The sequence below is a fragment of the Canis aureus genome, chromosome 3 (assembly GCF_053574225.1).
Source record: "Canis aureus isolate CA01 chromosome 3, VMU_Caureus_v.1.0, whole genome shotgun sequence".
Classification (NCBI taxonomy): Eukaryota; Metazoa; Chordata; class Mammalia; order Carnivora; family Canidae; genus Canis; species Canis aureus.
This window is the reverse complement of record NC_135613.1, coordinates 41132628-41160072: the sequence shown is the minus strand read 5'-3', so window position 1 is coordinate 41160072 and position 27445 is coordinate 41132628. Positions and strand designations below refer to the sequence as shown.

General features: G+C 42.8%; 2 protein-coding genes and 1 pseudogene across 4 annotated transcripts; 1 reads left to right on the top strand and 2 right to left on the bottom strand.

Moving 5' to 3' along the window:
• Positions 1-4149: 4149 nt before the first annotated feature.
• Positions 4150-22971, bottom strand: L1TD1 (LINE1 type transposase domain containing 1). Of its 3 annotated transcripts, XM_077892037.1 has the most exons (5): positions 22851-22971; positions 21678-21760; positions 12622-12702; positions 9039-10114; positions 4150-6212 (listed from the first exon to the last, which is right to left on the bottom strand). In XM_077892037.1, exons 4-5 carry the CDS (start codon positions 10014-10016, stop codon positions 4593-4595), a joined length of 2598 nt encoding a protein of 865 aa, XP_077748163.1. In that variant the 5' UTR covers positions 10017-10114; positions 12622-12702; positions 21678-21760; positions 22851-22971; the 3' UTR covers positions 4150-4592. The 3 variants fall into 3 exon arrangements, with proteins under 3 accessions (XP_077748163.1, XP_077748164.1, XP_077748165.1); XM_077892038.1 differs by lacking the exon at positions 12622-12702; XM_077892039.1 differs by lacking the exons at positions 12622-12702; positions 22851-22971 and having other exon boundaries at positions 21678-21888.
• On the top strand, positions 18903-19360 carry LOC144305175 (ubiquitin). The gene has a single exon (XM_077883837.1). The coding sequence runs from the start codon at positions 18951-18953 to the stop codon at positions 19182-19184; it is 234 nt and encodes a 77-aa protein (XP_077739963.1). The 5' UTR covers positions 18903-18950; the 3' UTR covers positions 19185-19360.
• Positions 22972-23369: 398 nt separating the features above from the next.
• LOC144305174 (glutathione S-transferase Mu 1 pseudogene) lies at positions 23370-25273 on the bottom strand (annotated as a pseudogene).
• Between the last annotated feature and the right edge of the window lie 2172 nt (positions 25274-27445).

The window sequence follows — 27445 nt, the reverse complement described above, 5'->3', positions numbered from 1 at the left end:
TGTCACTCAGGAGAGATCTAAAGTAGTCAAAATCATAAACACAAAGTAGAAAGGTGATTGCTGGGGGAAGAGGGGGAATTAATGTGCAGTTATGGTTTTGCAAGATAGAAGTTCTAAAGATGTTGCACGACAATGTGAATATACTTAACACTCAACTGTACACTTAAGAATCTTTAAGAATGCCAAATTTAATGTTCTGTGATTGTAACCACAATTAAAAATAAATTAAACCGGGATCCCTGGGTGGCTCAGTGGTTTAGCACCTGCCTTCATGCCAGGTCGTGATCCTGGAGTCCCGGGATCGAGTCCCACATTGGGCTCCCTGCATGGAGCCTGCTTCTCCCTCTGCCTGTGTCTCTGCCTCTCTGTGTGTGTCTCTCATGAATAAATAAATAAAAATCTTTTTAAAAAAATTAATTAACTAAACCCGAGGCAATATGCTAAAATTCCAGTAACATCAGTTTGATATTGATGACCACTTCAAATTTCTCATCGTTCTCCTTGCCATTTCCATAAACTTGCACAAGTCATGTGTATGGTTTTTCATTTCCCCATTTACAAAATGGGGGCTAATTTCACAGAGTATTTTAGTGATAAGAAAGGAGAGGATGTGTCCAAGAAAAGCACCCTGGTGGGTGTCTCCTGCACAGAAGTTCAGATGCCACCACTCTCCCCCTTTCCTGTCCTCACCAGCCTTCCAACACACTGGCAGACTCCCACAAAGAAAGACAGGCCCAATTAATGTAGATTAGTTCCACAAATAATAAGCATACAATGGCATTTTGTCATGTTTTGTTATTCCACAAGTCCAATAAACAAAATGGATGAGAAATAGATTTTTCATATGTATGTGTGTGTGTGATTTTTTTAAAATTAAATCAACAGCCTCTAGGTCATAAAGATATCACGGAGTTTCCACATACTTCACCCCACACCAAAACTGATTTACCAAAATGGCCCAAGCCTGGGGAGATGGGTTGGGGCTGGGCTGTGGGCAACTTGGATGTGGCAGTGGCAGTGGCAGGCCTCCCCCCAAGACAGCACACAAGAGATCAGTTATTTCCTATACATAGTATAAAGTTTTCTAAGTTTTGCCTAATGGCAAAAAATTTCAAAACTGGAGCTCAAGACTCCTCTGCAGTTGCTATGCCACTATTCTAGGGACTCAGTCAATCACTCTTTTGTAGCCTGAAATCTCCTTAACACTCATACTACTTTGAAATATTTTATTCCTTTCTTTCTTGGAAGAAAGTGGACATAGGGAGCCCGACGTGGGACTCGATCCCGGGACTCCAGGATCACGCCCTGGGCCAAAGGCAGGCGCCAAACCACTGAACCACCCAGGGATCCCCTCCTGACATAATCCTCTATGAAAATGGACTTGGGGTGGATTAGAGAATGAGATGTAAAAGATTAAAATGTAAAGCCACACGCAGTGCTGATGAGAGTATGGAGCAACTAGAAACATCACACCTTGCTGGTGGGAATGCAAAACGGTTTAGCTACTTTGGAAAATAGTCTGGTACATATACGTTTACCATACATCCCAGCAATCCCAGTAGTCATATCTAAGTGAAACGAAAACTTACATTCACACACAAAAAGCATACATACAGAAATGCTTATGGCAACAGTTGTCAAAAATTGCTCTTCAACTTGGAAATGGATCAACAAACTGATACATCCATAAGAAGGTCTAAATGAATACCTTAGGCTTGTTCTCCCTGGGTGAACACTTTTCACAAACTAGAAGGACGGTCAGTTAAGGATAAACTTACATTAGTATCCAACAGGTACTCTTAGCAAGGTTCCTAAGGGAGCAAGAATTAAGATCTTTCTGGGTAACATTCCTTATAGCCGGGATTGGGGTAGGTGTGGGGATAGATGAACAGCCTGAGTGTCCACTAGACAAAGTGATAAAATAGGAATGCATACTATAAAATTCATTAGAAACAAGTTATATGTACATAATAGATTTTCTAAAGTATTAATAGTAATAGATAAGATCCAAAGCATAATTCCATTCACATAAATTACAAACACACTCACAAGAGGACATTTTAGAAAAAAAATATCCAAAGACTCACATGACTCATATTAGTGGAAGGATACTAGGGGAGAATATAAGAATGAAGGCAAGATGAATAGGAATATATCAGATTTTGGGGCACCTGGGTGGCTCGGCAGTGGAGTGTCTGCCTTTGGCTCAGGTCGTGATCCTGGGGTCCAGGGATCGAGTCCCACATCGGGCTCCCTCTTGACTCGCTCTGTATGTCTCTCACGAATAAATAAAAATCTTTTAAAAAATATGTCAGATTTTATAAACTTGATGTAGTAGGGACTGAAGAATATTACCATCTACTTTTGGGCTAGAAATTCTTACCACCCACCCCCCCCCACACACACACCATGGGCAAAAGCAGCTTAAACACTATCCAAGTAAATCTCACAAGGGGTTTTAACTTTCTAAGACTATGTCAATTTAAGCATCCATGTTGAAGGGTACTACGAAAAGTATGGGCTTGTTAATCTGGTCACTTAAAGTGTACTGGCAACAGCGGAATTGTTGCTTGACCTGTTATCATTTACAAAACAGGTTATTAGTAGTCTAGAAGAATGCAATGCTTGGCCCTTGTAACAGAGTTCATGAGCACTGTATTATGTTTCCTGGGGCTGCTATAACAAAGTATGACAAACAGGTGGCTTGAAACAAAAACACAATCCTGGAGACTAAAAGTTGGAAATCAAGGTAGTGATAGGATCATGCTTCCTACAAAGAAATCTAGAGAAGAATCCTTCCTTGTGATTTAACTCAATTATGCAAGATGTTATCACTGGGGGAAGGGTAAAAGGTATAGGAGACTGTGCTAATTTCTCAACACCTTGTATCATCTCACAAGAGCAAAAAGTACTTTTAAGATTATATTTATTTATTCAGGAGACAGAGAGAGAGGCAGAGACACAGGCAGAGGGAGAAAAAGGATCCATGCAGGGAGCCTGACGTAGGACTCAATCCTAGGTCTCCAGGATCACATCCTGGGCTGAAGGTCGAGCTAAACCACTGAGCCACCTGGGCTGCCCATTACAAAGTAAAGAAAAATTGCGGGGAGAAAAGCCTGTAAGCCAGACATAGCAAATGAAATGCAGCAGAGTAGAAAGATAATGGAATACCTCTGACTAAACATCTTGTTTTTTGGCCCACTCATTCCCAACTCAACAGAAAATGGCCTCCTGTGGTAGCACTCTTAAAAATCAACTGGGGGAAGGGGGGCGGCCGGAGAGGGGGGTGCGCAGCCTGGGTGGCTCAGGGGTTTAGCACCTGCCTTCAGCCCAGGGCATGGTCCTGGAGACCCCGGATCGAGTCCCACATGGGGCTCCCTGCATGGAGCCTGCTTCTCCCTCTGCCTGTGTCTCTGCTTCTCTGTGTGTGTCTCTCATGAATAAACAAATAAAAATCTTTTAAAATATAAAAATAAAATCAACTGGGGGGTGCCTGGCTGGCTCAGTTGGTATAGACCAGGCAATTCTTGAATGTTGGGGCTGTATGTTGGCTGGAGAGCTTAAAAATAAAATCAACAACTGGGAGAAGGGCAATCAGCTTTACTTTAGATCTACTGGCGAAGAAGCAGGCTTTCCCATCTACTGAGGATTCTTATATTGGGCACAAGTGTCATCTTGCAGAATTTTACAAGAAACCCATGAGGAAGGAATGAACCCAGTTACAGATGAAGGAACTGGAGATTCAAGTGGCATCATTAGTAACTTACCTCGGGTCACACAGTAGAGTAAGAACTCAAAGCCAGGTGTACGGAGGCCAGGGAATTTGCAATAGCAATCAGTTTGCAGAAAGGTCCATGAAGGTCAGAGTTAGAACAGATGACTTTTTAAAAATTAAATATGCTAAATAAGCCCGTATAATAGCAAAAGCCGTGAAATGGTTACTTCATCCTCTTTCGTTTCTTATCCACACATTGCAAATCAATTTACTCTAAATCATTTAACAACTGAAAATACATTAATGTCCAACATTAGGAAAGATTTGACCTCTCCACTGGATGGGTTTCCACAATAAAAGGTAAAGATTATAAACTATGGAATGACAAAATATACCAGAAAATGTAAAGTAGAAAAGTAACCAAAGGAAGCATATTCAAAGGAAAAAGGTTTAATATACAGATTGAAGATTCACATCATGATAAAGGATATAAAGTTGAATATCTTCTTGCAATAAAAGTTCAAGTTTTGCATCTTTCCCTACTTATACTGTTATCTTTTTTCCTGTGCTTTTCTATTGCTTTCACCCCACCTCTTCCTGTTTACATGGATTCTCTCCCTCTCCCCAGTAGTTTGGAAAGCCTACTCCTACAGAAGCTAAAATGATTAACACTAATTTTAATACACCCTTTAACTTCACCAACATCTAAGAAGCATCTGTAAAGTTCCTTTCCCCTTCTCCCCAAAGTATACTGTTCACGATCCATCCTCCTGGGAAGGATTGTGGCATTTTATTTTTGTTTTCCTTTTTGGCTTTTGCTGTGAGAGGAAGGTAATATGTACTGTGTGTACAGGTTTATTATACTCATCCTAGATGGCTAAAGTATATCCTCCAGTAATTCTTTCAAAGACGGTGTGCAGGAAACAAACTTTGTGAACTCTTCAGTATCAAAAAATGTCTTCATTTTACCTTCAAAATCAAATGCCAATTTGGCTGGGTATAGGATTCTAGGTGTAAAGCCTTTTGCCTGCAGAATTTGTATTATATTGCTCCACTGACTTCTAGCATCTAGAGTGTCCAATGATAAATCTGCGGTCAGTCTGATTCTCATTCCTCTGTATGTTATTTCTCTCTTTCTGGAAGCCTTTAGGATTTTTTCTTTGTCACTAGAATTCCCAAATTTCACCAAGATGTGTCTAGGAGTGAGTCTCTTCTCATCAATCTTACTAGGTATTCGATAAGCACTGACAACCGCAGGACTTGAATCCTTTAGCTCTGGAAAGTTTTCTTCAATGATTTCATTAATTATTTCTTCTGCTCCATTCTCTTTATTATCTTTTTCTGGAATTCCTATCAAACGGATGTTGGAACTTCTCGATCTATCCTCTATGTCTCTTGACCTTTCTTTATTTATTATCTGTTTGGCCATTTGCATTGTATCCTTAGAGAATTCTTCAATACGATCTTCTAGGCTGTCCATTCTCTCCTCAAGTATATTTATTCTGCTATTCAGAACATCTATAGAACTTATTTCTAAGACCTCTGGAAGAGAATTTTTAATATTGGCAACCTCCTCCTGTAGCTCTCTAAAGTTGGTATGTATATTTCTTCTAAAGTTTTCTTCTGTTTCTTGTATTAAGTCTGTTTCTTTAGACGTTTGTGCATCTGTTTGTAGGGTTTTGTGTCGCCCTTTCTCAGTTTTCCTTAAAAATTTGGTGATCCCTGATGGAGTACTCAAATTTGTACTTAAATGCCTTTTCTGCTTATCAGGACTTAGCTCTAGTGATGTTGAGGGAGAGGCCAAACGCAAGGTACGACAGACTGTCCCAATTCCTTGGTTTCTGGGCATAGCTGTTTCCTCTTTATTCTGGGCTTTTTGTACCATCTGGTATTTCACCAGTTTTTTCTTCTCAAAGTCCCGAGCCAAATAATCACAGGCAATTTCTTTAAGTCCATCTGAGGCCTCTTTTTTCTCAATCTGGGAAGCAGTCTTTATATTTTCTACTTCAGAGTCCTCTCCTTCCTCCCAAGATAAGACTACTTCCATTTCCCACTCTGAACCTTCTTCCTCCTCTGGGTCAGAATCTTCTACTACCTCTTCAATTAAAACAATCTCCAAGTCATTACTGTTTTTTTCCTCAACTCCATATTTTGTATTTACCACAGAATGACACTGAAATGTTGAAGCTGGTTTCTTATAGGATACTGAAGCCTCCTCTTCTCCTTCCTCCTCCAGCGCCAAAGCCTCATTTCCCACCTCTTCTTCCAGCTCAGAAGTGTCTTCCTCCTCCTCTAGCCCTGAAGTCTCTTCTTCCTCTTCCTCCAGGCCCGAAGCCTCTTCTTCCTCATCTTCCAGCTCTGAAGAGTCTTCTTCTGGCATCTCTAAATTCTTCACCTCCTCTGGCTCAGCAACCTTTACTTCTTTAACAAAGAGAAAGCTCAAGCCATCACTGACTTCCCCCTCAGCTCCATTCTTTGAATCTAATCGAGTTTTTTCCTGAAGTAAAAAAAAAAGAAAACAAAACTTTGTATCCTGTATCTTTTAAAGGAATCAATGCTTTCACTCTTTAAGTTTAATAGGACCACCATCTTAACAATTACCAAATATCTAAAAAATTATTTAAGTATTACTTATTCTTGAATGCTTAGGTCCTCAAATAAGTTTCCCTTCTGATCACCCCATCACACCTGGTATTGGTGCAGCATTTGCAAATTTCCATGGGGTCATAACATTTAGTGTGTTCCTTCTATATTCCCAACACTGACTCTCAAAAACAACTTGTTAGGTCAACGTCTGATTACATGCAGGACCCTAAGGTAGACACTTCTCTAACTTCAGGAACACTACCAAAACAAACAAACAAACAAAAAGCCCAATATTCATATTTATTTTTTCCTCAAAGGAAATAAAAGTAAATCTAGTATTTCTTAAATATCCCTCTTTGTAGTTCAAGCTCCAACCACATTACTCAAAAGGAAAGCATGTTTTGGTTAGTAGTACAGGCTCATTTGGTAGAGCACGTGACTCAATCTCAGGGTCATGAATTCAAACCCCACTTTGGACATGAAGACTACTTTAAAAAGATTGGCTTGTTCAAATCCAGCTGTCATATTTGCTACTGGTGCATCAGCTTGCCCTCTAGAACAGCATCTAAAGACAGCACTAACAGAATAAATAAAGAGGGGCAGCCCGGTGGCTCAGCAGTTTATCACCACCTTCAGCCCAGGGTCTGATCCTGGACACCCAGGATTGAGTCCCATGTCGGGCTCCCTGCATGGAGCCTGCTTGTCCCTCTGCCTGTGTGTCTGCCTCTCTCTCTCTCTTTGATGAATGGAAAAACAAAATATTTTAAAAATATAAATAAATAAATAATAAATAAGACAGCACTATTTCAGATTGTTGGGAGGGTTAAATATGACAACCTAGGTACTGAGCCTGAGATAGTTATCTCTAATACAGAAATTGGCTCATAATATTCCTTGAAACCCTGTACGTACCTCTGAGCTTTTTAATGCTCCCTCTGTTACAGACTCTTCTGTATTTAGGGCTAGCTGATCACTATTTGTCCTTCCACCCCTCCTCCCCATCAACTGTCCAGGACAGGTTGGGTACCTCATCTGTGTAAATCTCTGGGGAACAGTTAAATTCTGAGGTTAGGTGAATTCTCAAAGAATTTGTTGATCCAAGTATATTTCCTAATTCTAGACTGTCATTTTAGAAATATTTTACACTTCAAAATGTTGGGAGGGCAAAAGAATTGGGTATTCTTTTGAAAACACATCGAAAATACTGGCTTGGGGGGCACCTGAGTGGCTCAGTGGTTGAGCATCTGCCTTTGGCTCAGGTCATTATCCCAGGACCCCATGGGGAGCTTGCTTCTCCCTCTGACTATGTCTCTGCCCCTCTGTCTTTCATGAATAAATAAAATCTTTAAAAAAATACTGGCATAGGATACAGGCCTCTGAGGATACAAATAAATGGAGGTATTCTGTGCTCATTAATTGGTAGAATATTGTTAAAATGTCTATACTACTCAAGGCAATCTGCAGATTCAATGCAATCTCTACTAAAATTCCAATGCCATTTTTCATAGGAATATAACAATCCTAAAATTTGTATGGAATCACAAAAGACCACAAATACCCAAAGCTGTCTTGAAAAGGAATAAGGCAGGAGTCATCACAGTCTGATTTCATACCGAATTACAAAACTATAGTAATCAAAACAGTATGGTATTGCAGGATAGTTCACAAAAACATACAAATCAATGTAAACAGAATAGGGAGCCCAGAAACAAACTCACATGTATATGGTCAACTAATATATGGAAAAAGGAGGCAAGAATATGCAAGGGAGATAGTCCCTTTAATAAATGGTGCTGGGAAAACTGGACAGTCACATGCAAAAGAATGAAACTAGACTACGGTCTTACATCACAGACAAATATAAGAAATATACACACACTGAAGATGGGAGATAGAGAATGTCTACAATATACCACAGGAACTACCTTTTAAGATTGGGATCACAAAAAATATTCAGAAAATAACCTAATGTGTTTTCAATGAAATCAAATACATGGGAACATAATCTAAGAAACCAAGATCTTTATACATGGAATGGGTAACAGCTAGATATCAACATAATGAACCCTAGAATAGGCTTTAGTAAAATAGATTTATTTACTTTTCCCTGACTACCAATGAAGACAATTTAGGACTACTTTATAAATTGAAAGTTGGGGGATCCCTGGGTGGCGCAGCGGTTTAGCGCCTGCCTTTGGCCCAGGGCGCGATCCTGGAGACCCGGGATCGAATCCCGCGTCGGGCTCTCGGTGCATGGAGCCTGCTTCTCCCTCTGCCTATGTCTCTGCCTCTCTCTCTCTGTGTGACTATTATAAATAAATAAAAAAAAAATTAAAAAAAAAAAATTTATAAATTGAAAGTTGAACACACTTCTATTTGGTCATTTTTTTCATAATCCCACTGCATGAGGGCTTTTAACTGAATTTACTCAACTGTTTGTTTCTATTTTTCCCTTTTAATGATTTAAAAGCGACTATCCTAGTGTTTACCCTTAAATACATAACATTTAAATTTTTCTTTTAACATCTGTAATGATGATGTACAAACTCTTCTCAAATCTAACCTCTTCCAATCTTCCAACACCACCCATTAAAAGAAAAAAAGCCTTGAAGTCATTACTCTTAAGGTCATTGCTTTTACTTTTAATTATTTCTTAAAAATTGGTTTAAACTCTAGAAGAACTTTACCAACTATTACTTATTCTCTGCATATAAGCTCCACAGATCTGTATACTTACCACTTTTTCTTGAATTCCGTAACTTCTTCCTTTCTTTATTTTTTCATTTTGTGGGAGTACACCTTTCAGTAATTTGTTCATAAATGGTTTTTGGCTAGTAAAATTGCTGAGACTTTGCATATCTGAAAAGGTCCTTACTTCACCATCACACTTAAATGTTAACTTAACTTGGCATAGAACTTTAGGTTCAAAATCATTTTCCCTCAGAATGTTGAAGACATTACTCCATTGCTTACTAACGTCCAGTGTTGCTGATGAAAAGTCTGCTGTCAACCTAAGTACTGCTCCTTCATCTTCTCTGGAGGCTTTTAGAGTTTTCTCTTTATTCTCTAAATTCTGAGGGATTTTTTCCTCTCTTTTTTCTTTGACCTGTTCATCTTCTCCAATCTCTTGGTTCTCTTGTGTTACTTCTGTAAGGATGATACAATCTTCACAAGTGTTGTCTAAATTGCCTCTGGTTTCCTCCACACTTTCCAGGACTTTGTCATTTTGTGATTCATCATGGGACAATTCCTTGCCTTGGTCCACACTGTAGTCCTCAGGTTTGTCTAATTTGCTACTCAGTTCACTTATTTCTTTTCTTTTAGAAGCCACATTTTCAGTATCTTCAACTATGTCAGAGTTTGCTCCTTCTATTTTCTCTACCGAACATGGTTTTTGTGTGGTTGAGCCTTTTATTTGTTGCCACTCCTTTCTGGTATTGGTGTTGTTTTTATTTTTCACTTCAGGTACTTTACTTTCTACTCCTAAAATTTCCATTAGGTCATTTTTAAAGGATTCCCTTATCTCTTCAACCATTAACTCCAGGCTTTCCATCAAGCCTTTAAACTTCATCAGCATAACTGCTGACACATCTTTGCCTTTTAAATCTAATACCTGAGCCATCTCCTGGTCTTCTAGCAACTGAATGCCTTCCCTATGGTTGCTACATTCCTGTTTCTTTGCAAGTCTAACAATTTCTGACTCTGCAATGGACATTGTGGATATGTTGTTTTATTTTCCTGAAGAGTAACTTTTGTTCTTGCAGGTCTGCTAGACTTTCCCAAACTCAAAAATCTTTATAATATATATATCATCTGAAATATAAAAACAAAAACAGAAACTCATTTACTGATGAATTCTTGAGAAGCACAATAATCAAGAATATGAATGTGGTTAAGTATACCATAGTATGAGAACTCCACCACAATTTAATACAAAGGGTGACAAGATGGGTGTATGCATACTAACAAAAAAAAAAGAATTCAAAATTCATAAAAGATTATTAAGACCACACTCAAGTAAAGCTTTCAATGCCATAAATCAACCAAATAGTAGATGAAAACGAATGACAGAAATTGACCAGTTTCCTATACTATTAACTTTGCTGCCTGTGTTCTCTGTGAGGATTAAACAGAGTACAAGAAAATAGACATTACTAAAATGAATGTACCATACCCAATTCTTAAAGTTTAAGGACTTGAATAGAATCTTATACAAAATGGAAAGAGAAGGCCCTTTCTTTGATGCAGAGATAGTTAACATTAAGACTTTAATTTCTTTAAACATGCTCTCGGGGCGCTTGGGTGGCTCAGTCGTTTAAGATCTGTTTGTTTGTTTGTTTGTTAAGATTTTATTGATTTATTCATGAGAGACACACAGAAAGAGAGAGAGGCAGAGACACAGGCAGAGGGAGAAGTAGGCTCCACGCAGGGAGTCCAACGTGCGAGTCTCCAGGATCAGGCCCTGGGCTGAAGGTGGTGCTAAAGCACTGAGCCATCCAGGCTGCCCAAGAGCATGACTCTATTTCAGCTCAGGTCATGATCTCTGGGGGCTTGGAGCTCTGTGCTCAGTGGGGAGTTTGAGATTCTCTTTCTCTCTCTCTTCCTCTGCCCCCGCTCCACAGGCTCTCCCTCTCACATCAATAAATCAATCTTAAAAAAAAAAAAAAATACCCAGCTCTCAAGTCAATTCAGAATATTACTTTCCAGAATGCAAATATGGATTTGAGAGGAGCAGAAAACCCATGCCTACTCCCACCTCACAAAGGCCCCTTTATCTTTGCATGAGGAGACTCCGGTTGTTCATTTTTGTTTTTCAGCATTCCACCCTGTGGTCCTGACCCTGCGTGGTGTAAAGGAACAAACCACCCCCATTCCTCATCACTTAGTTAACAAGGATAGGAAGCAGGTATGCACAATACACACGCTTTGGACAACAGCTGGGATGCCTGTTCCTGAATCTTTTCCTCTGCAAAACATAGCTACCCACTTGACTTTGCTGCTGATACACTAACAGTTGTACCACCTGCCTTCAAGACTCAAACTGCTTGAACTTACAGGTATGAAAAGAAAAATTCCCTCCTCTGTAAGAGAATTTAGCAACTTAATGGAAGGAGATTAGGGTAAATAAACAAAAGTGCTAGCGATTATCAAAGAAGATGAGCCGAAGAGTAAAGGTTAATAGGACTCATGAGTACTAATAGTAACTTTGAGGAACCGAACCAGAAAACCTTTCAAGCATCGAATGGAGGGATAAAAAACACAGATCATAGCAATAGATAACTCTCACTGGAATGAAGTCATCTGACTGAAAAAAAAAATCATCGGGTCGGGTGCAAGGTTAATAAAAGATGCATATATATCTATATATAATATCGATAAAATTTCTGAATTCAGACATGAGCATAAGTTCCCAGAAACATTTATTTCTTTTTTAAAGGTTTAATTTCTTTGAGAGAGTGAGAGCATGAGCTGGGTGGGGAAGGGGCAGAGGGAGAGGGAGAAATGGACTCCCATCTGAGCATGGAGCCTGACTTGGGGCTCAATCCCAGGATCCTGGGATCATGACCTGAGCTGAAGTCAGATGCCCAATCCACTCAATCACTGAGGCGCTGCCCACTACCCACACTTAGTGAGGGACTGTATACTAGTTACTGTGCTGGATAGGAAAGGAAAAAGATGTTGAGTAAAAAACTGACACAGAGGGGCGCATGGTGGCTCACTCAGTTAAGTGTCCAATTCTTTTTTTTTTTAATTTCTTTTTAAAGATTTTATTTATTTATTCATGAGAGACACAGAGAGGAAGAGGCAGAGACAGGGGCAGAGGGAGAAGCAGGCTCCATGCAGGGAGCCCCGATGTGGGACTTGATCCCTGGTCTCCAGAAACAACCGCTGAGCCACCCAGGCATCCCTAAGTATCCAATTCTTGTTTTCAGCTCAGGTCCTGAGATCAGAGATGAAGCCCTGCATCAAGCTGGTGCTGAGCATGGAACCTCCCTAAGAGTCTCCCTCCATCCCTCTGCCCCCCTTTCCCCACAAAGAGAAAGCAAAACAAAACAAAACAAAACAAAACCCTGATGTGAAGCCTCCCCTGAAAGGGGGTAAATATCTAGGGAGAAACAAGTATCAAATCGCCATTGTGCCCACTTACAAAGTACGGGGTCAAGGGTCATAAGTGTCTATACCAGGTGTCATTTTATGTATTCAAGGGAGACTCAGGAAGGCTTCCCCTGCAGAAGTAGTTCATATGGAATCTGAGAAATAAGCAGCAGTTACATAGCAAAGAACAGAAGCAAGTACATTTCACGCAGGGGAGAAACTACCTGCAAGGCTGGAGCAAGCGTCTTGGAAGGGTAACCCACGGAGGGAGGGAGCAGGAGGGCCGGCTCTGGTGGATCTGGCTTCTAAATGGGGAAGGTCAGGAAAAAGCCAGGTTTTAAAGGAAGAGTACACATTTTGTTGAACTCATGAAGTGTGAAGTGCTCTTGCAATAATTAAGAGAACCAGATAAGCATGTCTAGAACCCAACCTAGTTTCTGCTCTGCAGATACACATTTGTGATTCATATGCCCATAGGCAGTTAACTCCATAACCAACAAACATTCCAAAAACAAAGGAAAAAAAATCATATCAGCGTGAGACTTAAGAAGATGCTATAAGCCATTTACTGGGAGAAAATATTTCCCAAAGACCTATCTGATAAAGGATTGTTATCCAAAATATACATGAAACTCCTACAACCTAGTCCAAAGAAAATGAACAACCTGATTAAAAAAATAGGCAAAAGACTTGAAGAGACATTGCACCAGGGAAGATCTACAAACAGCAAGTCAGCATATGAAAAGATGCTCCATTGTGTGTCATCAGGTAAATGCAAATTAAAATAACTAGATACCACAACACGCCTATCAGAATGGCCAAAATCTGAACTACTAACATCAGATGCTGATAAGAATGCAGAGTAACAGGAACATGCATTCACTCTATTGATGCAAATAATATTATGCAAATATTACAGCTACTTTCGAAGACACTATGGCAGTTTCTTGCAAAACTAAACATACTCTTACCAGATGACCCTACAATCATGCTCCTTTGTAATTCATCCAAAGGAGTGAAAAAACTTGTATCCATACAAAACCTGCGTCCACCCCGAGAGGCTGGCTTGCTTATTTATTTATTTATTTATTTATTTATTTATTTAAAGTTTATTTATTTATTCATGAGAGACATAGGCAGAGGGAGAAGCAGGCTCCATGCAGGGAGCCTGACAGGGGACTCGATCCTGGGTCTCCAGGATCATGCCCTGGGTGGAGGGTGGCGCTAAACCGCTGAGCCACCCAGGGCTGCCCTAGCAGCCTTAACTGAGAAGGAACCAAGATATCTTTCAGTAGGTGGATAAACTGTGGTTACTATTCTTCATTGCTAAAAAGAAAGGAGTTAGTAAGCCATAGAAGACATGGAGGAGACTAATGCATATTACTAAGTCAAAGAAACCAACCTGGAAAGGCTACATACTGTAGGTTTCCAATTACATGACATTCTGGAAAAGTCAAAACTACAGAGAGAAAAAGATCAGTTCTCAGGAATTGAGGGGAGGGAGATAAACAGGCAAGAACACAGGATTTTTAGGATAGTGAAATTCTTTTGTTGTTTTTTAAAAAGATTTTATTACTTATTTATCCACGAGAGACACAGAGAGGCAGAGACGAGACAGGCAGAGGGAGAAGCAGGCTCCAAATAGGAGCCTGATGTGGGTGGGACTGGATCTGGGGACTCTGGGATCAGGCCATTGAGCGAAAGTCAGACGCTCAACCGCTAAGCCACTGGGGTGTCCCAGTGAAATTCTTTTGTATGATACAGTGGCAGATACATGTCACCCAGTTGTCAAAAGTCACAGAAACTCAGAAAATTCACTCACCAAGAATAAACCCTAATGCAACCGACGGACTCTGGGTGATGATGATATATATCGATGTAAATTCAATGATGGTAACAAATGTGCCACTAGGGTGTGGGATGCTGATCACAGAGGCTGCATGTGCGTGGTGGCAGGGAGCATATGGGAGGAGTTCTCTGTACTTTGCACTCAGTGTGCTGTGAACCTAAAACTGCTCCAAAAATTGTTTATTAGTTAGAAAAAATTAGCATGAAATATCTTGTCTGCATAAAAAAAAAAAGAACTTTAGGGACTACTACAAAAAGGGATATAAGAATCATAGGAGGGCAGCCCGGGTGGCTCAGTGGTTTAGCGCCACCTTCAGCCCAGGTCGTGATCCTGGAGACCCGGGATCGAGTCCCATGTTGGGCTCCCTGCATGGAGCCTGCTTCTCCCTCTGCCTGTGTCTCTGCCTCTCTCTCAATCCTCTCTGTGTGTTCTCATGAATAAATAAATTAAATCTTACAAAAAAAAAAAAAAAAAAAGAATCATAGGAGCAGCTAATAGGTCATTCATATTGGGACAAAAAGGATACACACTTATAGTCACACGGTTCAAAAATTTCTCATTCTAGAAAAATCAAAATATGAAAAGTTATGATAGCATAAATTTAAAAGTGAGTCTTTCTATGTATGGCATTTAAATAGTAAAGGTTAGAGGCACCTGGGTGGGTCATTGGTTAAGCATCTCCCTTCGGCTCAGGTCATGGTCCCCCCAAGCTAAGGGTCCTGGGATAGGGGTCCACCTCACATTGGCTCCCTGCTCAGGGGGGTGGAGCCTGCTTCTCCCTCTCACTCTGCTACTCCTCCTGCTCGCACTCTAACTCTCTCAGAGAAATAAATAAAATCCTTAAAAAAAAAAAGAAGGGCAGCCCGGGTGGTTCAGCAGTTTAGCACTGCCTTCAGCCCAGGGCCTGATCCTGGAGACCTGGGATGAAGTCCCATGTCGGGCTCCCTGCATGGAGCCTGCTTCTCCCTCTGCCTGTCTCATGAATAAATAAAGTCTTAAAAAAAAGAGAGAGAGAGAGAAAGAAAATAGCAGCAGATAAAATCCAACACTATTTAAAAGGATACACCAAGATCAAGTCGGTTTATTCAAGAATGCAGGGAGTTGCTATGGAAAACAATAAGGTGGCTCCTCCTAAAATGAAACACAGGATGACCATATGATCCAGCAATGCCCCTTCTGGATATTTAACCACAAGAACTCAAAACAAGGGATGCCTAGGTGGCTCAGTGGTAAGTGTCTGCCTTTAACTCAGGTTATAATCCCAGAGTCCTGGGATCAGGTCCCACATCAGGCTTTCTGCATGGAGCCTGCTTCTCCCTCTGCCTGTGTCTCTGATGAGTAAATAAAATCTTTAAAACAAAAAAAAAAACTAAAAACAAGAACTAAGTAATTTGTACAGACACCTTCAAAAGATGAAGGAAGGAAATGTGGCATACACATACAATGGATTATTCGGCCTTAAAAAGGAACATCTGGGCAGCCCGGGTGGCTCAGCCATTTAGCACTGCCTTCAGCCCAGGGCGTGATCCTGGAGACCCAGGTTCAAGTCCCACGTCGGTCTCCCTGCATGGAGCCTGCTTCTCCCTCTGCCGCTCTCGCGCGCGCTCGCTCGGTTTCTCATGAATAAATAAATAAATATTTTTTTTTAAAAAAAAAGAAACATCTGATAACTTGCTACAACATAAATGAACCTTGAAGACATGCTAAGCCAGTCTCAAAAGGACAAGTACTGTATGAGGCTACTTACATGAGGTACCTAAACATCATCGAATTCACAGAATAAGAAAGTACAATGGTCTTGCCAGGGGGCTGCGGGGAGGGGGAATAGGGAGATTGTGTTTAATGGTAGAATTTCAGTTTGGGAAAATAAAAGTTTGGAGATTGAGGATGGGGATGGTTGCACAATAATGCAAATAAATGTTTAATGCCAGTGAATTTTACATTTAAAGAATAGTTACAGTAAGTTTTATATTGTGTGTTTGGTCACACTAAAAAATGCCCTAAGAAGGGCAGTTGGCCGGCTCAGTTGGAGAGCTTAGGGCTCTTGATCTCAGGGTTGTGCGTTCAAGCACCATGCTGGGCATGAAGCCTACTTTAAAAAAAAAAAAGAGGTGGAGTATGTAGATGGCTCTGTTGGTTAAGGATTTGACTTGGGCTCAGGTCATGATCTTGGGATCCTGGGGTGGAGCCCCATGTTGGACAGGTGTTCACCAGGGAGTCTGTTTCTCCCTCTCCTGCCCCCTGCTGGTGTGTGTGCACACAGGCCTGCTCGCTCACGCTCTCTCTCACCCTCTCAAAATCTCTTAAGCTGCTAGAAGTTTAAAAGCAAATAATTTATACATGTAATGTACTACACTGCTCAAAAAAGAAAACATTAATAGTTGCAAAATATCTTAAACCTACCATTCACTTATGACAAAACTCAAATGATGAGCAGCAGGAGGTCAAAGGAAAAACGTATACAAAAAAATCTTAAGTCAGAGAAATGGTCAAAAGAGAGAAAGAAACATGACTACTAATAGAAAAAGTGATCGATATTAGTTATTCATTCCTCCTAATAAAATAAACTAGAAAATCCAACATCAGGAGTTGTACCTGACGCTTAGTCGAGGCGACAATGAGAAGGCAATGCATAAAGTCCACTGTGTAAGACTCCACAGTCCTCAATACTTCAGTGACATGGGGGCTGGGGACCTATTCCAGGTTAGAAGACCAAGGGGACCTATTCCTTATCCAGATCCCAGTCAAGCAAATCAACGTGGAAGGGCCAGAAATTTTGAATGTGGACCAACTATTAAATGATATTAATGAATGGTATTACCTGTGATAATACTGTGGTTATTTAAGAAATGTTCTTATCTTTTAAGAGATAGAAGAAGTTCAAAAGGCCCAAAATGGTGTCACATAGGTTACAGTCCCAACTCAGTAAACCAAGACTGCATGAATACTTAACATAACTGCAGTTTCAACCCAGGAAGATAACCTTTAAAAAGTTGATCAAGAATTTTCTGGTCAGGGAAGCCTTGGTGGTTCAGTGGTTAAGCATTTGCCTTCAGCTCAGGGAGTGATCCCAGGGTACCAGGATCGAGTCCCACATCGGGCTCCCTGCATGGAGACTGCTTCTGCCTCTGCTTGTATCTCTGCCTCTCTGTGTGTCTCATGAATAAATAAACAAAATCTAGAAAAAAAAAAAAAAAAAGAATTTTCTGGTCAGCACCAATAATCTGTCACATGAGCCCTCTCTTTCTTCTAAAGGACGAGGAGACAATACACTTATTAAAACGCTTTTGTCCCCAGATGGTGGGACCTCACCTGAACTAATCCTTTTTCTCTTTAGGACTTCCTTGTCCAGCCTTTAAAAACTTTTCCCTTTCTGCAGATCTTCGGTGCTCCCCTCTATTTGCTAGACAGGATGCAGCCCAGTTCCTGAATTGTTTAATAAACTTGTTTGAATTTTATTTTTAAAAAATACTTAAGGGAATCCCTGGGTGGCGCAGCGGTTTAGCGCCTGCCTTTGGCCCAGGGCGCGATTCTGGAGTCCTGGGATCGAATCCCACGTCGGGCTCCCGGTACATGGAGCCTGCTTCTCCCTCTGCCTGTGTCTCTGCCTGTGTCTCTGCCTCTCTCTCTATGTCTGTCATAAATAAATAAATACATCTTTAAAAAAAAAAATACTTAAGTTTGTTTTTAACCTGAAGCATGGTTGACATACAATATTATGGTAATCCAGGCATATAAAGAGTGATTAAACAATTACATATATTTTATGTTCACCATGAGTACAGTTACAACAATACTGAAGCTTTTAGGGCACCTTGGTGCCTCAAGCGGTTGAGCATCTCCCTTTGGTCCAGGGTGTGAACCTGAAGACCCGGGATCGAGTCCCACGTTGGGCTCCCTGCATGGAGCCTGCTTCCCCCTCTGCCTGTGTCTCTGCCTCTCTCTCTGTCTCATGAATAAATAAATAAAACCTTAAGAAAAATAAAGAACTTTTTAAAAAATGAAAAAAGAATATCACCGAGGTCTCCCAGATGAAACAAACTGCTTTGTGGGTCTTACAAAAAATACTATTAGAAGGGCACCTGGGTGTCTCTGTGGTTGACCCAAGCCTTTGGCTTGGGTGTGATCTCAGGGTCCCCAGATGGAGTCCCACATCAGGCTTCCCACATGGAGCCTGCTTCTGCCTGGGTCTCTGCCTCTCTCTGTCTCTCATGAGTGAATATATAAAATCTTAAAAATAACAACAAAAAACAAAAATACTACTAGAAATTTAAAAGTATAAACAATATAGTCAAAAGTAAGAATTTTCCTTAAAGAGAAAAAAACTACAAAGTGCAAAATTAAGCATGAGAAATGATCCACTGCAAGGATTTTCTAAAAAGCTCCTTTGCCAATGTATGTTAATAAAAAAGCTGGGCAGCCCGGGTGGCTCAGCGGTTTAGCGCCTGCCTTCGGCCTAGGGTGTGATCCTGGAGACCCGGGATCGAGTCCCACGTCGGGCTCCCTGCATGGGGCCTGCTTCTCCCTCTGCCTGTGTCTCTCATGAGTAAATAAGTAAAATCTTAAAAATAAATAAATAAAATAAAAAAGCTAAAGGAAATAAATAGTATCCTAGCAAAACTTATTCAGAGGCGGCTGGCATTGTTAAGGTGTTGGTGTGGGGGTGACTGGACGTGATTGACTTGCGTTGGTTAGCAGGTCAAAATGCAGATCTTCGTGAAAACCCTGACCGGCAAGACCATCACCCTGGAGGTGGAGCCCAGTGACACCATCGAAAACGTGAAGGCCAAGATCCAGGATAAAGAGGGCATCCCCCCTGACCAGCAGAGGCTCATCTTTGCAGGCAAGCAGCTGGAAGATGGCTGCACTCTTTCTGATTACAACATCCAGAAAAAGTCAACTCTCCACCTGATTCTCCATCTGAGGGGTGGCTGTTAATTCTTCAATCTTGAATTCTTAGTGCCCAATGATGGCATTGCTCTGCACTCTAGCCATTTGCCCCAATTCAAGTTTAGAAATTACCAGTTTTAGTAAGAGCTGAATCACTGGTTTTCTCAATAGCTGTTCAAAATGTTAATAAAAGTTTTGCTGCATGGTTAAAAAAAAAAAAAAAAGTTGGTGCATTTCTTTTCTGCATTCCTACCCCCCCTATTCAGGGGCGCCTGGCAAGTCTTGATATCCCAGTTTGAGTCTGACCCCCACAGTGGGTGTAGAGAGTACTTAAATACATTTTTAAAAAAATCTTCTAATCAAGTATTGATCCACATTGTGTAAAAACACAAACCCCTCATCAGATTAGCATTAGAACAGATAATTTTCTTTTCTTTTTTTGTTTTTAAATATTTTATTTATTCATTCATGAGAGACAGAGAGAGAGGCAGAGACACAGGCAGAGGGAGAAGCAGGCTCCATGCAGGGAGCCCGATGATGTGGGACTCGATCCCGGGTCTCCAGGATCACACCCTGGGCTGAAGGCGGCGCTAAACCGCTGAGCCACCCGGGTTGCCCTAGAACAGATAATTTTCATTAAAGTTCTGAACTGCAAAAAAGCTGAAACAGAAGGGGGGGGCAGTAAGCTAAAATAGGTAAGTGATTCACAGAAGAGGGAATAACATTCTAAACCACCACGCACACACAAAAAAAACAACAGTCTAATGTTTCTTGTAGTAAAAGTTCATATAAATCAATAAGCTAAAATAAAAAAAAGAGGCACTGCAAAGCAATACCAAACATATGAAAAGCTGCCCAATCCCAGAAGATTAGGGAAAAAAAAAAAGAATCCCTTTTACCTCTCTGGAGTGGGAGCAGTTACAACTTTCCAGGAAATTGGAAAACCTCTTAAAATCAGGTATAATACATAAGGACTCTCCACTTGAGAATCTACACCAGGAATAAAACCACCTGTACCTAAGAACACATAGACAATGAACCACGATCCACCACGCGGTGCAACTATAAGCAGCCATTTAGAGTATATTTGGAGACCTAACACTCTGGTTTGGTTTGGAATGTCCTTGATATAGTAAAAAACAAACAAGCTGCAGAGAACACATGCAGTAGAATTTTCATATATACACAAAGAACCAGCAGAAACGAAAAAGGATGGTATACATGAAAATATGCTCAATTTTATGAATCAGGAAAATGCAAACCAGAACAGATTCTAGTGTGTTAGAAAATGGATTACAGCCAATGCAGAGGCAACCTCTGCCCTCTCCAGCCTGAAAGGGGCACTGGGAATTTGCTGAACCTTTTGGGTAATTAAAATGGGAAAAGCATGATGCCGTTTAGAAGGAGTTCAAGTTAGTCTTTTCCTTTATTCTTCTCCCCTGCACCCAGAAAAGACACCCAGACACAGCACACAATGATGCAATGGCAAACCAAACCCTGTGGCCACAGGGAATGGCCCGGGAAATATTAACTCTTCTTTTTCTGGCTAAAAGGAAATCTGCAATACCACCAACACATTCAGGAAAAGAAAAGAAGAAAGAAAGAAAGGAAAGAAAGAGAAAAGAAAAAAGAAAAGAAAAGAAACAAAACACCCCCCCCCCCCCACAGAATTGGCTGCTCACTTTGAAAATGCACCACATAGGAAATGCAAGTAGATAATAAACATATGAAAAAGCAGTCAAGGCCAAGGAAATGCAAACCAAAACAAGATGGTCCATCCGGAGATTAAGGGGAAACTTATCCCCTGACCCTCCCCCCACGGCCTTGGGAGTGTCAATTGCTAAAGATTTCTCGCCCCTTCTAACAGGTTCCAGCCTCTAGAGTGCTATCCCTGGTAAATTAAAGTTTCTTAAAACCTAAATCCAAACTCATGGCTGCACTGATTAAAAACCTCCCAATTTTTCCTAAGCTTTTGAGGGCAGTCTAAACCTAGCTGAAACTCGCCAAATCGAGGGGGGGTGGGGGAGAAACTCGCTAAAGGTGCTCCAGCCTCAGCCTCTGCAAATCCTGTTTCCTTCCCTGATTAGGGATTGTGAGGCCAGAGTGGATATAATTTCAGGATGTCTGGGATCTTGGGCAGGAAAGAGACCACCTATTTATTTTCATTCATCTCTGAGAGGAATTTAGCATTTGACATCAAAATAATACATTTGAGATACAGAATGTGCGATCTTCCTAACCTATTTCACAAAACCGAGTGGCGGGTCTAAACTACCTTTTAATTTGACATAGGAGGGTAAAAGCATTTTCCGATACCTGCAACAACTGAATTGTGAAACACCTGCGACTTCCAGGGGTGACCAAATCTGGGATCCGGCCAACAGGAGACAACCACGGCCCCAGGCACAGGATTCCCAGCCTACACCAGCTGCTGCAAGACTCCCAGCTCATCGGTCCAAAGGTCAATTGCCCAATTCACTCTGAACTATGCACCCCTGCCCTCCACTTCTCCAGCTTCTCAGCCGCTCCACCAAGTCTCACCTGCGTACCCAGCGAAGACCGATCACTTGGAAGAAAGTTCTCTGCAGAACAGGACTTGGTCTCCTGCACAGCAGTCTCAGTGTCTAGAGTTCAAGCAAAGTCCATGATGCAGAATTTAAAGTTTAAGGTTTAGCATGCAGAGAAGTACTCCACTTTGTATATAGGAGGGGGGAAGCTCCTCTCTAGCCTTTTGCTTTTCTAGCTGTGTGTTAGCTTCGATTTACAAGATCATAGGAATTTACGCAAAGATACAAAGTTACTGAGAGTCTGGGAGGGGAGGCTGAGGAGCCCTGCTGGGGAAGGCAGAGATCTAGGGCCCCGCCTGAGGGGGGCAAGCAGAGAGACAGGGATAGAGGATGGTTTTCCTTTTTTGTGCTAGTTGGGGTCTATTTCCTAGGACACTTTGGCAGTAAATATATATTCACCGTTTGAAAAAGAATTCAGTCATTTCTAACAATGAAGGCGATGCAGAAAAAGTCACTACCTTCAAACCTATTCCCTTACTTGTACAGTTTATGGGAAGTACTGCGAAGACGGGGTTGGGGATGAAGTTCAAGGCCTGGCATCCACGAAAAGGGGACAGACTTAACACCCAGGTCCGCCAGGCTCCAAAGCGCTCCCCTCATTCCATCACTCCCCAAAGACACCAAGGAAGTGTTCACCTCCCCCACCCTTTTACTTATTTTAAAGATTGTATTTATTCATGAGAGTTGGAGAGAGGCAGAGACCCAGGCAGAGGGAGAAGCAGGCCCCATGCAGGGAGCCCGACGCGGGGCTCGATCCCGGGTCTCCAGGATCACGCCCTGGGCCGAAGGTAGACGCTCAACCGCTGAGCCACCCAGGTGCACCCCCCCCCCCAACCTTCTTTTAAAGCCCGTACTTAAATATTGCCTCCTTTCCTTGGCCTCACTTTCTCCTCCTGGCACTGCTATTTTACTTCTCTTCCTTTTTTTTTTTTTTTAAACTCTCCCCACCCAACGTGAGTCTCGAACTCACAACCCTGACATCCAGCGTCTCGTGCTCTTCTGAGCCGCCGGGTGCCCCAACGCCGCTGCTCTGCGGGGAGGGGAGGCTGAGGAAGGGGCCTCTGCCACCGGCCCGTCGGGAACAAAGCAGGGTGCAGAGCCCGAGGGGCCCCGCGGCGCCCGTCCCCCCGCACCTGGCCAGCCTCACCTGCAGAAGGGACCCAGCCTGCGGACGCACCAGCGCGCCAAGGGAGGAGCGAGGGGGGGGCTCAGCCGGTTTTGCCGGCTCCTCCCCTCCCCTGGCGGAGTCGGGAAGATTCTAGTCCAATCCCCTCGCGCCCTACACTCCCGCGCCCGCCCCCCACCCCACGCTCCTCCAGTCCCGAAGCACCTGCCGACTTCCCCTCGCTGCCCCCCGCCCCCCAGCTCCAACCTCCGCTCGGAGTCCTCGGAGCCCCGGGCCCAGCGTGCCCCACCCCGCCCCCAGGACCTCCCCCCAGCCCGCCCCCGTCGCCCTCACCTCCGCCAGCCCTGACAAAAGGCTCACATCTCAATAAGGGCCACACTAGTTGCCTAGTTCCTGCTGGCGCTAAGCCCCGCGTTCATTCTCGAGTCCTCTCTCTCCTTCAATCCCCACAATCATATCCAAACCCTTGAATCTGTCCGCCCTCTCCCTCTCCGTGGCCCCTCTGCGGCCCTTCTCCACATCATTCCTTTCTGAGTGCCTTCCTATTTCAGGTACAGTAAAACCCTAACCCCACATCCCATCTTGGCTCCCTCTTTCACGTTGTCTTAGTTCTGCTCCTCATTACAGGTATACAGTCTCCTTTTTCCTCTCCCGAAAACACCGAAAGTCTTGCCTCAGGGCCTTTGCACTAGCTGTTTCCTTTGCGAATTGTATTTCCAGTTCTTTCACCTCCTACTTCTTTTTTTCTTTTTAGATTTTATTTATTTATTCATGAGAGACACACACAGAGAGAGGCAGAGACACAGGTGGAGGGAGAAGCAGGCTCCATGCAGGGAGCCCGACTTGGGACTCGATTCCGGGGTCTCCAGTATCACGCCCTGGGCTGAAGGCCGCCCTAAACCACGAGGCACCCGGGCTGCCCCCACCTCCTACTTCTTTTCTTTTTTTCCTTTCTTTCTTTCTTTTTTTTTTTTTTCCATAGTGCTCAAGGCTTTACTGGAGATTAGGCAGGGCTGGGCAGGGACCACCCCGGGGGAGCAACACGGGCACACCAGGTCACACCGGGCTTCAGGGCAGTGCTGGGGAGCTCAGGGCCAGGCTCTGCCGGAGGGGTAACACCGGGGAAGGAGGAAAATTGCTGAAGTGGAGAGCTGACGTCAAGGGCCTTGATGAAAATAGGGTTGGGAAGGAGAAAAGGGGTTCAATAGGTATTTCATGGGGACAAAAACTGTAACAAAGGGCAAAAAAGCAGGACACCTGTTCTGGTACACAGCAAGCACAGCTCCAGCTCCTTGCTGGCATCTCCTCCCATGCCCCCTTACTTGTCGCCCCACCTGGCAATCTTTAGAAACAGAGGGCCTGGGACCAAGCGGCTGGACTTCATGTAGGCACAAATGCTCTTCAAGCCCTCAAAGCGAGCCTTGACTCCTTCAGGTTGGGGAGCACGTCCAGGGAAGTGGGCTCAACTATGCGGGGCAGGTCAAGGATGTCGGAAACCGGGAAATCCACGTAGGTGAGTTTCTCCCCTGCAAACCAGGGCCTCTTCCCCAGGAGCTGTGAGTAGAGCTTCATCTTGTCAGGGTTTGCCTTCACGTACTCAGGCTTCAGTTTCTCAAAATCAGGGCTGTAGCAGATCCTGGCAAAGTATATGCGGTGTCATAACCTCATTCTCCAAAACGTCCACACGAATCTTCTCCTCTTCCGTCTCCCCATAGGTTGTGTTTGCGAGCAATGTAGCGAAGGATGGCGTTGCTCTGGGTGATCTTGTGAGCCCCATCAATTAAGTAGGGCAGATTGGGGAAGTCCAGGCCCAGCTTGAATTTTTCATTCAGCCACTGGCTTCTGTCATAGCCGGGAGCGTCCCCCATCGTGTACTTCTTCTCCTCGTAGTGCGAGTCGAGTCCGTGTACTCCAGGAGCAGGTGGGCGGCGTGCGCCAGCCTGCAAATGTCCCAGTAACCCAAGATCATGACCATGGTGCCGGATTTTTGCGCTGAGTGGAGGGCCCTCCTACTTCTTTCCATCTTCAGGTCTCAGGTCACATGTTAACTCCTCCAAGAGGCCTTCCAGAACCCTTTCCTTTTTTTTTTTTTTTTAAGATTTTACTTATTTATTCTTGAGACACACACACAGAGAGAGAGAGAGAGGCAGAGACAGGCAGAGGGTGGAGCATCAAGATGCTCAACCTCTGAGCCACCCAGGGTCCCTGATTTTAATGTGTTCCATTTGAGTGATTTTATTAACAAATGTCGGAGAGGCAGAGGAATTTCTTAAAAAGACTATGTGAAAACATGATTGCAGCCATTTAAAAATTTAGAGAAAGAGTCCCCAGTAGAGAAACTGCTCACTCCCCTTTGGTGTAATGGGGCCAAACTCTGGACAGTCTAGTTAGCAACTGAGAAGTTAGCAGGACGGACATCCTGATCACAAGTCTGATGGTTGTGGACTCTCTGAAGATAGAATCGGTAGTCAATCCATGTATATTGCAGAGTAGCTTAGCTGTTAAAATACCCATAAAAAACATTAAAAAAAAAAGATTTATTTATTTATTCATGAGAGACACAGAGGAGAGAGAGAGAGAGAGAGGCAGAGACACAGGCAGAGGGAGAAGCAGGCTCCACCAGGGAGCCCGACATGGGACTTGATTCCAGGTCTCCAGGATCACAACCTGGGCTGAAGACGGCGCTAAACTTCTGAGCCACTCAGGCTGCCCCCCTCCTTTATTTTTTTCTTTTCTTCAACTCCGGTCATTGCCTTCTCCCTTGCTTTCACCCCACAAGCAGGACACTCTTTGCACATTTACCTGAATCTGAGCTCCCCAAATTGCACTTCTTTGATCCCAAATAAACATTTCTTTGCCTTTCACTGTGGCTCTTTATTTTGAGGTTAACGTGCTCTTCATGTATTCCACACACATTGGGCACTACTGGATATGGGTGCATGGCTTCTTAGCTGTATAACTTTGACCAAGTCAACCTCCATCTGAGCCCTGCAAATCATGCCTGGGGAGCCCAACCACCCAGAACCCCTGCCTGAGCTGCTTGGCCCACCCTTCCTAATTTCGGAGATAGCCAACATCTAGCAAGACACAGAATGCCACCAGAGTCCAGGGTGGCAAGTCTGCTCACTCACTCCTTCCCTCCTTCTACAGAAGGGCCTGGTACCTACTAGTTGAAAGTCTGGGTACAGGAGAAAAATCTGTGAACAAGAAGATCAGATTCTTGCCCTAGCAAGGTTATAGTCTATATTCTAGTGGGAAAGTGGAAGAGAGACATTCCAAAACACACAAAATTGAGTTGAATGGATATGTTCAGGTTCTGATAACTGAGAACCAAATCAAGAGGGTGATAATACAGGGTGTGTGACTCCCTGGGGAAGGGTTCTGAGGGCAGCCCTGGTGGCCCAGCGGTTTAGCTCCACCTTCAGTCCAGGACATGATCCTGGGATCTGGGCTCGAGTCTCACATCAGGCTCCCTGCATGGAGCCTGCTCCTCCCTCTGCCTATGTCTTTGCCTCTCTCTATGTCTCTCATGAATAAATAAATAAAATCTTAAAAAAAAAACAAAAACATTAAAACCAAATAGGACAACCAAGTGGCATAAAAAACCCCCAAACAACTTGAACGTGAGTTGTGGTTGAAGGCAAATCCATGAGCTGGAGCAGCATGTTAAGTGACATGGTAAGGATGTGGGCAGCGCTATTCTGAGGGATGGAAACCAAACAGGACAAAGGACCTCGTTTCTTTAAAAAAATACACCAGGAGAAAAAAAAGGGGTGTGGGGCAAAGATTAAATCTCAGTGTTTAAATTGTTAAAAAGAAAAAAAAATGTTAAAAAGACATCATCGGGATCCCTGGGTGGCGCAGCGGTTTGGCGCCTGCCTTTGGCCCAGGGCGCGATCCTGGAGACCCGGGATCGAATCCCACGTCGGGCTCCCGGTGCATGGAGCCTGCTTCTCCTTCTGCCTATGTCTCTGCCTCTCTCTCTCTCTCTCTCTCTGTGTGACTATCATAAATAAATAAAAATTAAAAAAAAAAAAAGACATCATCAACAGTCACTAAACTCTACCTTTGAATAATACACTATTTGTCAATTAATTGAATTTACATTTTTAAAAATTTAAAAAATTTTTAAAAAGTGAAAAAAATAGAGTAAATTAAAAAGTAATAATTCTCTCTCTCTCTCTCTATATATATATATATTTTTTTTTTGGTAGAATTTTATTTGTTCGGGGGGAAAAAAAAAGCAAATAAATAAATAAGTCAGTCAGTCCTAAATAACGTATTCTAGAGAAGAACAATTCTTCCTCTGTCCTTCAAGATCTTCCAGCTAGGCTAAGAATTCAGTTTCCAGGAGAAAGATTAACAGGAGAAAGCTCCAGTTTCACTCTGTGCGCAGGGACGCCCAATAATGAGATGAGACCTAAAGGAATGATCCACACGGGCAGTTTGTATGCTTTTTAGACATAGGGATAATACACTTGTGAGGACTTGATAGGATAGAGAAAACAGATGTTTGAGAGTAAGGATTTTTTTTTTTTAATTTAAGTCCTGGGATCCCTGGGTGGCTCAATGCTTTAGCGCCTGAGTTCAGCCCAGGGCCTGATCCTGGAGACCTG